At 34.0% G+C, this 12,447-nt stretch overlaps 1 protein-coding gene across 1 annotated transcript in view; it reads left to right on the top strand.

Annotated features, from left to right (window-relative positions):
- The first annotated feature begins 404 nt into the window (after window positions 1-404).
- Window positions 405-12,447, top strand: part of gdap2 (ganglioside induced differentiation associated protein 2) — a 56,099-nt gene continuing 44,056 nt past the window's right edge. Inside the window, exons 1-7 of the mRNA XM_056465156.1 lie at window positions 405-599; window positions 3,133-3,354; window positions 4,773-4,912; window positions 5,073-5,226; window positions 9,239-9,327; window positions 9,437-9,513; window positions 9,798-9,957. Coding sequence (XP_056321131.1) covers window positions 3,155-3,354; window positions 4,773-4,912; window positions 5,073-5,226; window positions 9,239-9,327; window positions 9,437-9,513; window positions 9,798-9,957 — 820 coding nt within the window. The 5' untranslated portion in view covers window positions 405-599; window positions 3,133-3,154. The remainder of the gene's footprint in view (window positions 600-3,132; window positions 3,355-4,772; window positions 4,913-5,072; window positions 5,227-9,238; window positions 9,328-9,436; window positions 9,514-9,797; window positions 9,958-12,447) is intronic.

Here is a 12,447-nt window from a genome sequence, read left to right on the forward strand (position 1 = left end):
ACAACGATGATACTAAACAAAATATTTCGCAAATTTACCGTTTTATGAATATTTGTGTGACTGATATATTATTTATTGCGTCCTCGATATTTCCTTTCCGTGTGTAGTTTGTGTGTGTGTTCTTAAGAATTACGCGCATATGTATCGACTACTTAGGTCTGTGAAGTCACAATGTTGTCCCTGAGGCCAAATGTGCTCGCAAATAAAACATGTATTTAATGTATTAATTCGTTATTTTTTATTGTACTTATTTTGCAATTCCCAATGGACGTAGAACGTCTATGACTAAAATCTGTGATCACATTTTCGAACACGTCTGTGCGTTTTCGACACGGATTGACAACACAGCCACAGTCCCTGCCGCAATCCCGGAAATGATGATTTTTGTCCTCGTGAATCAGCTGATCAGGAAACTCGCTGAATGTTACACGCACGATGTGTTGACCACAACCAGCGAAAATCACATTTTAACAATGGTCTATTTAAAAGCGGAAGGACAGGACGATGACAGTGGCATCTGACTCTGTCTTCCGTGCATGGATTTGAGCTAACGCGGTTTTGTTTTTGCAGAAGATTGGGCTGAATATCTGCATCATCTGGTAGGTTGCTGGACATTGTAGTTAATAGTGGTTGTGCTTTAGTTGCATTTTCACTTTTATAGTTGTTATATTTAGAATTAATACGAAGTGTTGTTTTCCTTTCCATCCTTCTTGAAGCAGTGTATGATTAGTATGTGGTAATGAATATGGGGACTGAACGTTTATATGTTTGGTCGAGCACTTACTTTGTTGTTGATGATGATGATGAAATCTAATTTGAGTCGACCTTTACACATGCGCCTCATTGCCGCTGAATATCTTATCTGTTCCTGGACTCCTGTGTGTGTCTGTCTGATACTGTGCCTCTCTGTTTTGCCTTAAAGTCAATTACGTTCATGAACACTGCACTTCTCACACTGCAGATCATGCTGGCCAGACACAGGAGTTGTTGCTGGAGTATTGCAATTTTATCACATACTTAAAAATCTGAAGAATACACTTTAAACATTTCGTCACCTTGGAATTATAAGATTCTGAATGATTTTGAGATCTTGAGCTTCAAAGTTTTTGTATTCCATATAGTAAACAGTATGTTTGTAACATTTGTTTCGTTTTTTTTTTAATAAAAAGTCTTAAAATGTAAACAACTTGTAAAAATCTCATAATGTAAACTAGTTGTCATTTAATAAGAATATGTCAATAACTCTATCTTGACAAATGTCTGATAGAACCTTATAATTCTAAGGTGACGAGATGTTTTTGTTGTTGTTGTTGTTTGTTATTTTATTTTTTAAAGACAGTATAACACCAAGTAATTTGAGTATAAGCATTTTATATAAGCTAATTTATGTATGTGTGTGTATTAGGGCAGCACGATATTGGAAAAATCGGACATTGCAATGTTTAATTTTGCTGCGACTTGTATTGCAATATACAATTCTGGCTTGGATTCAATGACTTGAATAGCTCTACTTGGAATAAAATCATTAACTTTGATTGGAGTTATCTTGTATAGAGTGAATTAAATAAATTGCAAGAATAAATAAGATGGAGCAAAGATAAAAGTGAAATAAATAGTCAGATATTCAGGTACAGTACGATATTATCATGATATTTTGCGCCTGATAATGATAGATCACCATATCAGTGATAAATCACAAGAAAACCATCCACAATATATCATGATATTTGTAAATGAAGAGGGAAAAATGCATCAAAACGTTATGATGTATTTCTTTTATCAACAACATAAATATTTCTTAGAATTGCAACATTTATATATGTTTGATCCACCGTTACGAGAAGCGCCACCTCATGCGTATCTCTATTTTGTCCTGTCCTTATTGAATAATCAAATGTAATGTAAAATGTAAACACTGTACATTCTTCATTGCTGATCAACTATAATAATCCCAACTCCACATTGCGAATGCACACATTGCAGTATCAATGCTGAAATAATATATTGTGCAGCCCTAGTATATATGTATGTGTTAAAAGTTTTAAAAACGATACTTCATCTATTAATAAAATTTTGTTCTATTATGACAATTTCCTTACTATTGGCTCACCATTCAAGATGTATATCACTCTTTTACATCAGCCAAAGTGAAGTGAAGATATTTTTTCTTGCCAATCGATCAGTCATTTTAAAGGGAGACAGTAATTTTTATATATGTGCTATGTCAACTATGTCAATCATTTTCTCTGGATTTAAGATTTGTGGGTTTTTCTATGAATGATTTTTTCCAAAATCTAAATAAATATGAAGTATGTTGTTGTTTAGAGGATTTTTTGTGTGCATAAAAATAACAAGGTGCCAGGTTTCAGATAGCTTTCTATTAATTGTTAGGCAACACAACGTCTGTGTTTTAACTGAAGAAAAGAAAAGCAAGCAATATTTGGTGGATTATACCTTATTTTTTAAATCCCAAAAAGTTAAAACAATTGATATTATGACTAGATCAGATTTTAAAATAAAACAAATATTAGTATTTTACTCAAACCCACGCATAAAAGTACAGTAAATCCAGAGAAACTGAGAATTGTCAAGTGTTCTCTAATAAACATATTGCTTCATTGTTTACAACTTCAAATTTAGAAAGTCAAATTTATATATATTTTATCGAAACGTTCCTTTAAAAATAAGATTTATAATTCCAAAATCAAACAAAAACAGCCCAAGGGTAGCTTAAATAATGCATTGGTGCTCTTTGGGTAAGGGATTCATCAGAATAAAAAGCAAAAATCAGGGGCACTTGAAAAATGTGGAAAATATATTTATAATTAATTAAATATAAAAAAAAATCAACTCTTAATTAAAATCAAGTGTAAAAATCCATATGTACATTACATTTTTAATAATTTTTACGCGTTACCTGTGTGCTTGAGATTCACAAGTCTGTTATCGTAGTTTTCCACGTATGTTTCAATTGAATCAGGCGTGTGTGCGTGTGTGTGCGTGTGTGTGCGTGCGTGCGTGTGTGTGTGTGTGTGTGCGTGAATGATTATATTAATGTGCTAGCATGCCTCAGGTCATTCTATAGTCTCTTTGTGAGTAAAGAAAATGCTCCCCTGTGTTTTTTCACTTCAGAATCAGATAGTAAATCTACAGAATGGATCCCTTGGGAGCTCGTTCCCAGTTTGTGGAGGTCCTGAACCTGCCCACATGGGACCAGCCTCAGGGAGTCCAGGATGAGCTGGATGGAGAAAACCACTATGAGGAGGACGAGGTGGACAACCTGACCAATCAGCTCAACTTCGTAAACTCACCGTTCACCTTCAGACAAGACATCAACAACAAGATTGTACTATTGTAAGTAACATGCTAAAATGTTTGTTTTTTATCTACAAACTTTTGAATTATTTTTGTCTATAATTTCACCCAGCCTAAAACTTCCTTTTTTTTGCTGTCTCTGTTTATCAGTAAAAAAAAATTAAATAAAAATGTATATTAATAAAGCAAATAACAATGTGAATGTAGGAAAAAAACTAAAGTTCAGTGATTGCATAATTTGGGCCAAAACAATTGTCTCTTTTTTCATTCTTCAGCCTGTGCTGTGCTCATTGCATCAGTTATTTGCACAAGATTTTCAAGTCTTTTAGTCATTTCCTCGTGCCCACAAATCCCCCTTATGGCTCAGTCACATGTCTAAAAGGTCCTTCAAGCTGTGCTTTGCCTTCTGTGCAATGTAGCTTTGTTAGGGCAGGATCAAAGTTTTCCCCCCTCTCTCAATTCATAGTTTCTGCTTTTTTCTTTTTTTTTAACGAAAGGGGAAATGCATTGCATGAAACTTCTCTATGATGTTCATTTCATAATACTTGTCCTTCTGGAAAATCAGACACGGATAGAATTCAGCAGCACACGTAGACTTATGCTTGCAGGATTTTGTCATATCATGTTATTCTTCTGATTTCCATTATCACTGGTTTTGTTTTTGTGAACATTATCTTTTGAAAACTAATTTGTTTCGATTTGTTATGATGGCACAAATATATTAAGTTAACATTAACACAACATTTGATCTAATTTAACAAATTTAATTGAGTTTTCAGTGAAGTAGTTCTACACTGTAAAACATATCTGTCAATAAACAGTTTTTGTTTTCTGTTTTTTTTTACGGTTGTGAAATGCATTATGGGATGTTGATCTCTGCTCTGTCGACGTTTGATTTTGAAAATTCAACTGCAGTTTAACAAAGTGACTTTTTTATTTACATTTTAGTAGTTTAAAATGATATAATGTATAAGGAAAAAAATATAGAGAAATAAGTCTGTAAAATAGCAGAACATGTACTAGCAGTTTATTACAAAGATTTTGTATGGTAATATACAACACCACCCTGTCAATTTATCACTTTAAACTATAAAATATTAATAAAAGCGACCTTTTGGAACTTTTCAAGTTTAACGTTGTTGGAAGAAAGAATAAATAAACAAGAGAAAAAAACAAGAATTAGAAAATACAGAAAACTGCTAATTTACGAATATTTTTTACATAGTAGTTATTTTTTTGTAGTTTTGTAGTTTTTCCTTGTAGTTTTCAGCTTGATTTCTAAATCAAGTTTATTTTTTATTAATGTTTACATTTTTTTTTTTTTTTTACCTAAAATGATTTTTAGTTTTTGTACTTTCCTTTCTACAATTGTTCTCACAGTTTTTTCATAACAAATATAATGTTCTGAGGATTCTGATATGTGATCTGCTGGCTTATATCTTTCCCTTATATTGCAGTAATGGAGACGTGGCACTTTTAAACTGCACAGCAATCGTCAACACAAGCAATGAGACACTAACGGACAAGAACCCCATATCAGACAGCATCCACAGACACGCTGGACCTGAACTAAGAGATGAACTACTCAAGCTGAAAGGTAGGGGGCGCTAACTGGATATCAAATAGATACCCACTATAGTCGAGCAACGAACTGTTGATGTTTTTAAACGCAGTGTGCATTTCTGATAGATCTTATCTCATCATTTTGTTTGTTTAGTTCTGATGATATAGGGTGTGCACATCTTTTTTTTTTCCAGGATGTCGGACTGGTGAGGCAAAAATGACAGAGGGATTCGACTTGGCTGCACGATTTATAATTCACACTGTTGGACCCAAATATAAAGCCAAGTACCGGACAGCTGCAGAAAGTTCTCTATACAGCTGCTACAGAAACGTCTTGCAGCTTGCCAAGTAAGCAGGATCATTGCAAGAACATTTGGGAGAGAAATGGCCAATGTGTTTTAAAACAGACTGGATATTCTGACATTTGTTGTACTAAGTAAAGTTCAGTTAGTTTATTTATATAGCACATTTTTTTTACAACGCAACTTTGCCCAAAGTGCAAAAAACATAAGTCCTACATCACTTGCATAACAATTAAAACACAAGACAAACCCCTCAACATTAAAAAGGCTCAAATGCTTAAGAACAAAGATGCAGCTTCACAAGGTATTTAAAAACAGATAAAGTTGGAGCATGTCTATTATGGATGAAAGCTTGTTCCAGTATTTTGCGGCGATAACAGCAAAAAACCAGCTATAAAAGTGAAATTAATCATTTAAAATCAATCTGTGAACTAACAGGCAGCCAGCCCAGAGAGGAAAGAACTGGGGATATGTGCTCATACTTGCGAGTCCCTGTCAGAAGTCTCGCAGCCGCATTTTGGACTAATTGCAGTCTATTCTGTATGATGTGAAATGGGCTTAGTACTGCTCACACTGCAAAAATTATATATTTTTTGTCTTGTTTCTAGTCCAAATATCTTGACATTTTTAAATTAAGAAGCATTGTCTATTCACCTTATTCTCCGCGTATGAGGGCGCAGCCATTTGAATCATTTTGGCTCGAGACTTCCGGTCTCAATGACTTCCATTCATTTTTAAAAGTTAAAAACAGCTCGTTTTGCTGCTTAGTGTTGCAAACTGATATTTTCTTATTATATTATTCTACTTTGTCTGAATTGTCATGCCAACACTTGTTTGTAGAGCGAGTAGTTTGACCGTTTTCTGCCGTTTATTATTCCTAATCATATCTCCCATAGGCAGCTGAAAACGGAAGTTCTAAAACAATCGCTAAAACGCACGCACTTCCGCATTGAAGAATACAAGCAAAATACAAGCAAAAATGTTGTCTTGATTAAAGAAATATAATGCCAAAATTATTTCTCTAAAACAAGCAAAATAATCTGCCAATGGTGTAAACAAAATACTTTTGTTTTTAATTTTGACATAAGACCATGTTATTTCTTAAAACAAGACCATATGTTTTGCCAGTCTAGAAAGTTCCCCTTGCTATATGAATTTTGAGATATTTTGATCAGAAACAAGACAAAAAAACTCAAGTAAGATAAGTACTTTTTGCAGTGCAGTCACTCTCTAAGATCATATCAGATATACTTTATTTTGCTTGGTGTGGCATTTCCAATGTCAACAAGGTGTTTAAGCCAAAAACAAAATAACATTCATGTTGATGATTATTAGCGATGTCTGATGATGTGAAGCATAAAACTCATGCACTATCATAATAATGTCTTGAAAACAAATGTTGTCACTTATTTTACTTAATTATTTTAATCAGGTTTCAACTAGGGATGCTCATTTCGGTTAATTTTGCCAACCCAAAAACCGCCGCTCATTAACCGAATATTAACGGTTAACTGGTCAGATTAATATTAAATTATTATTTAATAAAATACATAATTTACGTGTCTATTTTGTGTCTGACCCATTAAAGATTACATTTCAAAATACTGATTTATTTTAGTATCTGAACTACATCAGAACATCTTCAAGCACCTGCAGCATTTCCAACAGCATAGAAAAACAGAATCAACTAAATACAAAGAATAAAATAAATAGTTCTGCCCTAGATATTTTTCACCTAAATGTCAAGTTTAGATTGCAAAACGAAAACACTGACTGAATCCTTTTTAAGAACTGGCATATGCTGTTTGTCCAATCATGTCTTTGTTTCTTCCATCAAATAAAAATAGCAGGCTAACTCAAATTGATCACTCCACAGAAAATGTGCTTTTAATCAATGGAAACCCCACCTCTGCTTTCATTTGATTGAAGAAATGACGTACGATTTTTCCGCTTAGTTTACTTCATTTCAACTGCGAGCACACAGCGTACAATGGCAAAAACGTGAGGCGTGCAGGGCACCGCAAAACACTCACGGCCATTAGTAAACCATTCAAAAAATGCTCCTCTCAACGCAAAAAGCATGTTCACTGTGATCGGCCCCTGATGCAGGCAAACTTTAAAAATATGTATAATAATATTTTTTATTAATTTAACTGATACCATCAATCAGTTAAAAATGCACCCTTTCAGTTAACGGTTAATCGGTTATTATGAGCATCCCTAGTTTCAACTAAATTTAAATTCTACAAAGTTTAACTTTAATATTTCAGTCGGTTTCATTGATGCAAGTTGAGATGACTAGAATAGTTAATTTGATTGGTAACACTTTACAGTAAGGGTATATTAGCTAAAGTTAGGTAAGGTATTCACTAATATGAACAATACATTAAACACAGTATTTATTCATCTTTTTTTAACGTTTATTTATTTTATTTGTTTTTTAATTTTTAAACAGGAAAAGATTAAAAGATAACCAGGCCTGGCTCAGCATGAATGCTGTTTTTCAGCAGGTTCCTGCTCTGCAGAACATAAAAACATACAGACACACTTAACATCTCATCCATCAACACATGAGAACAACACAAACAATCACCAAACGTACAACACGAAGAGAGACAGGCTACTATCTCAGTAGCTACAGCGATAGTTGACCATCAGATGACGAGCATGGGATTTCTAAAAAAGTCTCAGTGTTGGTATTGTTTTTAGATGTTGTGGGATCTCATACCAAGCTTTTGTGAATACATGAAAGATCTCTGTCCATAACGATTTTTAAAAGTAGATAACAAGCATCCAGTTGTTGCAGATCTGGTGGAACGATCAGTCCTTGTATCATGTTTTAGTACCAAAGGACAAAGGACTGCTGAGGAAGCACTATTTAAAGTTTGACAGTAGAGTTTAATCCCTGTTTATTATGTAATTTTGAAATGATAAAGCATTAGAGAGTGATGTGGCCATCCAGAAAGTCTATTGTGGATCTTATAGGCACTATTGTACAGTGTAGCTATTGGCTCAAAGATATCATTTGTTGTGAGTGACCAAACAGGCAAACAGTATAACAAGGTGGACAAAAATATGGCATGAAGATAGGTTTCTGGAACGGAAAGAGACAATTTTGTTCTGATTTTCCAATAAACAAGTAGTTTTTGCTTCAGCTTTTTACAAACATTTTGAACATGGTCACAATAAGTAAGGTGAGAGTCCAGACTGATTCCCAGATATCGACATGTAGATACAATGGAAAGGTTGTAATTTGAGAAAGTGATGGGTTTGGATATGGATAATTTTCAAAATTACATTAGTTCTTGTTAATACACAGTGTGTTAACTAATGTCAGCAAGCTTGAATTTGGATTTTAATAATGCATTAATAAGTTGAACCATGATTAATAAATGCTGCTCTGTCAGTATTATTAGTTCATTCATTCATTTTCTTTTCGGCTTAGCCCCTTTATTAATCAGGGGTCACCACAGTGGAATGAACCGCCAACTTATCCAGCATATGTTTTACACAGCGGATGCCCTTCCAGCCGCAGCCAAACACTGGGAAACACCCATTGACTCCCATTCACACACATACACTATGGCCAATTTAGTTTATTCAATTCACCTATAGGTTTATTGTCTTTGTCTATTGTCTTTGGACTGTGGGGGAAACCGGAGCACCCAGAGGAAACCCACGCGATCACGTGGAGAACATGCAAAACCACACAGAAATGCCAACTGATCCAGCTGGTGCTCAAACCAGCGACCTTCTAGCTGTGAGGCGATCATGTCACCCTATTATTAGTTCATGTTAGTAAATACATAAACCAATGCAACATTATCGCAAAGTGTTTTCAATTGATTGAACTAAAAAAAATGTATATTTCTTTAGATTCCCAGTCTGAATGTGTTCGCTTTTGTGATTGTAAAGATAAATATTGTTCATCTAATATCTGGGAATGGGTGTGTGTCAATAGGAGTCCTCATGTAAACTACATTTCTGCTATAAGGAACCCCCTTTATGACTGACTGTCAGAAAGTTAAATCATGTATGACTGACGTTTCTGCCTGCAGGGAACATGCCATGGTTTCTGTGGGCTTCTGTGTGATCAGCACAGTCAAACGAGCGTATCCTGTGGAGGACGCCACACATATAGCATTAAGTAATTTCATTTTCTTTCTTTTTTTTACATGCGATATGTCAGATCAGCCCTCTGTGATGAAATTCAGAGGAATCTCATCAGAATGTGCTTCCCCCGTGTTTGTTTTTAGGAACTGTTCGCAGATTTCTGGAGAACCATGGCGAGAACATTGAGACGTTGGTGTTTGCTGTTTCGGATGTTGAGGAGGTGCACAACATTTCATTTTCACTGTTACGCAACAGAATCCATCCTTGAAATTTCTACATCTGCCTCTCATTTTCTTATGAAATTCTTGCTTATTTAGAGGCCGGATTTGTTGTGATTGTGGGTGAAACTGTGAGCTCCGGCATTATGCAGATTTATTAACAGTTGCATAACACAATATTCTTAAATAATATGAAATATAAAAGATTGTATCAAATGTTTAGTGTGTATCTGCATGTGAACGTGTGATCACTTGACCTTGAGTTTGTTTGTAATTGATCTTCCAGCCAGTGTACAGGAAGTTATTGCCGTTGTATTACCCACGCTCAAAGCAAGAAGAGAGGATCAGTCTGCCTCTACTTCCTGCCGACATTGGCAATTCTGAAGGAGAGCCGGTGGTCCCGGAGAGACAGATCCGCATTGCTGAAAAGCCAGTCAATCTAGAGGGTGAGCTCAGATTTAACATTTTTATAGGTCTACAGATACCATTTAACTTTCTCATCAAGGTTGCTATTATTTTATGAAGAACTGGTGTAAAACAGTTACAGTAAGTTTAAATGAACTATTTTACTATTTTAAAATGCAATATATTCCTGTATTGGCAAAGCTAAAGTTTTGGCATCATTACATCAGGCTTGTTTATTAAGAATTCTAATATGTTGATTTGCCAGTTGAGAGACTTTCTTTTTTTACGTCAATGTTTATATGTACATTTATGCATTTGGCAAACATTGTTACACAAGGCGACTTGCATTACATAACATTATGATCTAATATATTAGCTACAGGGAGAAGAAAATGTTCATATGAATGTTGAAATGCTTTTGAAAATTGCAATATCTGTCTATCTGTTTCAGAGGTCAGAATTATTAGCCCCTCTGAACAATTTCTTTTTAACAGAGAGAAGATTTTCTCAACCCATTCCTAAACATAAGTTTTAATAACTGATTTATTTGATCTTTGCCATGATGACAGTAAATAATATTTGACTAGATATTTTTCACTCTTCTATACAGCTTAAGGTGACATTTAAAGGCTTAACTAGATTAATTAGGTTAACTAGGCAGGTTATGGTAATTAGGCAAGTCATTGAATAACTAGTTTGTTCTTTATACTATCGAAAAAACATATAGCTTAAAGGGGCTAATAATTTCGACCTTAAAATGGTTTTTAAAAAAAATTAAAATCTGCTTTTATTTTAGCCGAAATAAAACAAATAAGACTTTCTCCTGAAGGAAACATAATATCAGACATACTGTGAAAATTTTTTTGCTCTGTTAAACATCATTTGGGAAATATTAAAAAAAAAAAATTTTTAAAGTGGGTTTAATAATTTTGGTTTCAACTGTATATGTATATAAATATAGAAACAAATTAATATATAATATGAGATGGCCAGCAACTGAGTAATGTAAAATATTGGTGTCTAATGCAGCATGTCCAGAGACAGTTGTGTACACCATGATTTTAAATAAAATTCACTTTAATGTGTGATATGACTAAAAAGTGGTCATCTGCAATTTTTTTTCTCAATTCAAATAAGTAGCGGCTTGAACCTGGAAACAGTATTTTATACGTCACAACTTAACAAGTGGATTTGATATCTTTGTGAAAATTTATCCGTTTTTTTTTAAATAGAACATTCAAGAGAATTTTCTTTAAAATGGAAATACTGTATTTTATAGAACAATAGTTATTTTTAAAATCATTCCATTTCATCCTTGCTGAATAGATTTTTATCCTCACCTCAAACTTAAATCTATCGTATATTTTTCAGATTAATGCAAATCACCATGCACTTCCAACTAAATAAGGTCCTGAGACCTAAGTTATTATAAATATTACAAGGCTGGTCCGCACTCATTAATTTTTATTCAAGTTACAGCAGGACACTTGAAAAAGACAGGTTTTTCTGCCACTGTCAGAAAGGAAAATTAAGTAAAGGACCAGGCTTGTTTTATTATTTATTTCAGATTACAAGACATCTAAATTAATTTGTTGAATCTAATACCGTTTCAAAATCCAAATACCAATGTCAAATAAAAACAACAAATAGTACTACTAAATAACTAATAAACCTTAATGCTACAAAATAATCATGATACTAGCCTTTATTTTTTATGCTGAAACCACAGATAGCAAAATAGTAAATTTATTTACCTTTTATTAACTGGTAATATATTGATGCCTTTAATGCAGAGAGAATGTACTGTACACTGTTTTTTTAAAGCAAGAATAAATGTGTGATGTCAATAAATTAAAAGTGGTAGTGTAGGCTTGGAACTGGAAATGCTAGATGAACTGCTAGTGTGCATCGTTTTCATTCTAAAACTGCATTTTAAAACTAAAACGGAATCGTGTAAACGGGGCCTAATGTGCTCGAATCGCAGGGAAATGGAAAGTCACACTTAAAAACGTCCCATCTCTGAACAATTCCTCTTCTTCTATTAGGTTTAATTGTAGTTGGCAACACAACTTGGTAGTTGCGTCTCTGAACAGACCGCTAATAAGAGATGAAGCTATCTCATGCATATTAATGAAGTTGCATCTCATTCACAATAGAGCGCGCTGATTGGTTTCAACCAACTCGAATTTCTCATGAATTAATGCACAGACATGTTGAAAACTCAATGATGTCACTGTGTACTGACGGCCAATCACCACGCTGGAATTTACACAACCTAATCTTTGTGACGTTGCTTTAGTGTCCCTTTAACATGAGGATGGGAGAAAATGTTTGGCCACATTCATCTGGAATGTATTTATTGCTCAGAAACATTCTGTAATGTAATCTTACCTACCACTGGTTTGGTAAGGCCATATAATGATAATAATAATAAAAAAATGTACATTATAAATGCATTACACTTTTGGAGAGTCCCCATAAACCACCAAAACCAATGTATGTGTGTGTATAGGCACTGATCTTCAAATAAC

This window comes from Danio aesculapii, chromosome 9 (assembly GCF_903798145.1).
Source record: "Danio aesculapii chromosome 9, fDanAes4.1, whole genome shotgun sequence".
NCBI lineage: Eukaryota > Metazoa > Chordata > Actinopteri > Cypriniformes > Danionidae > Danio > Danio aesculapii.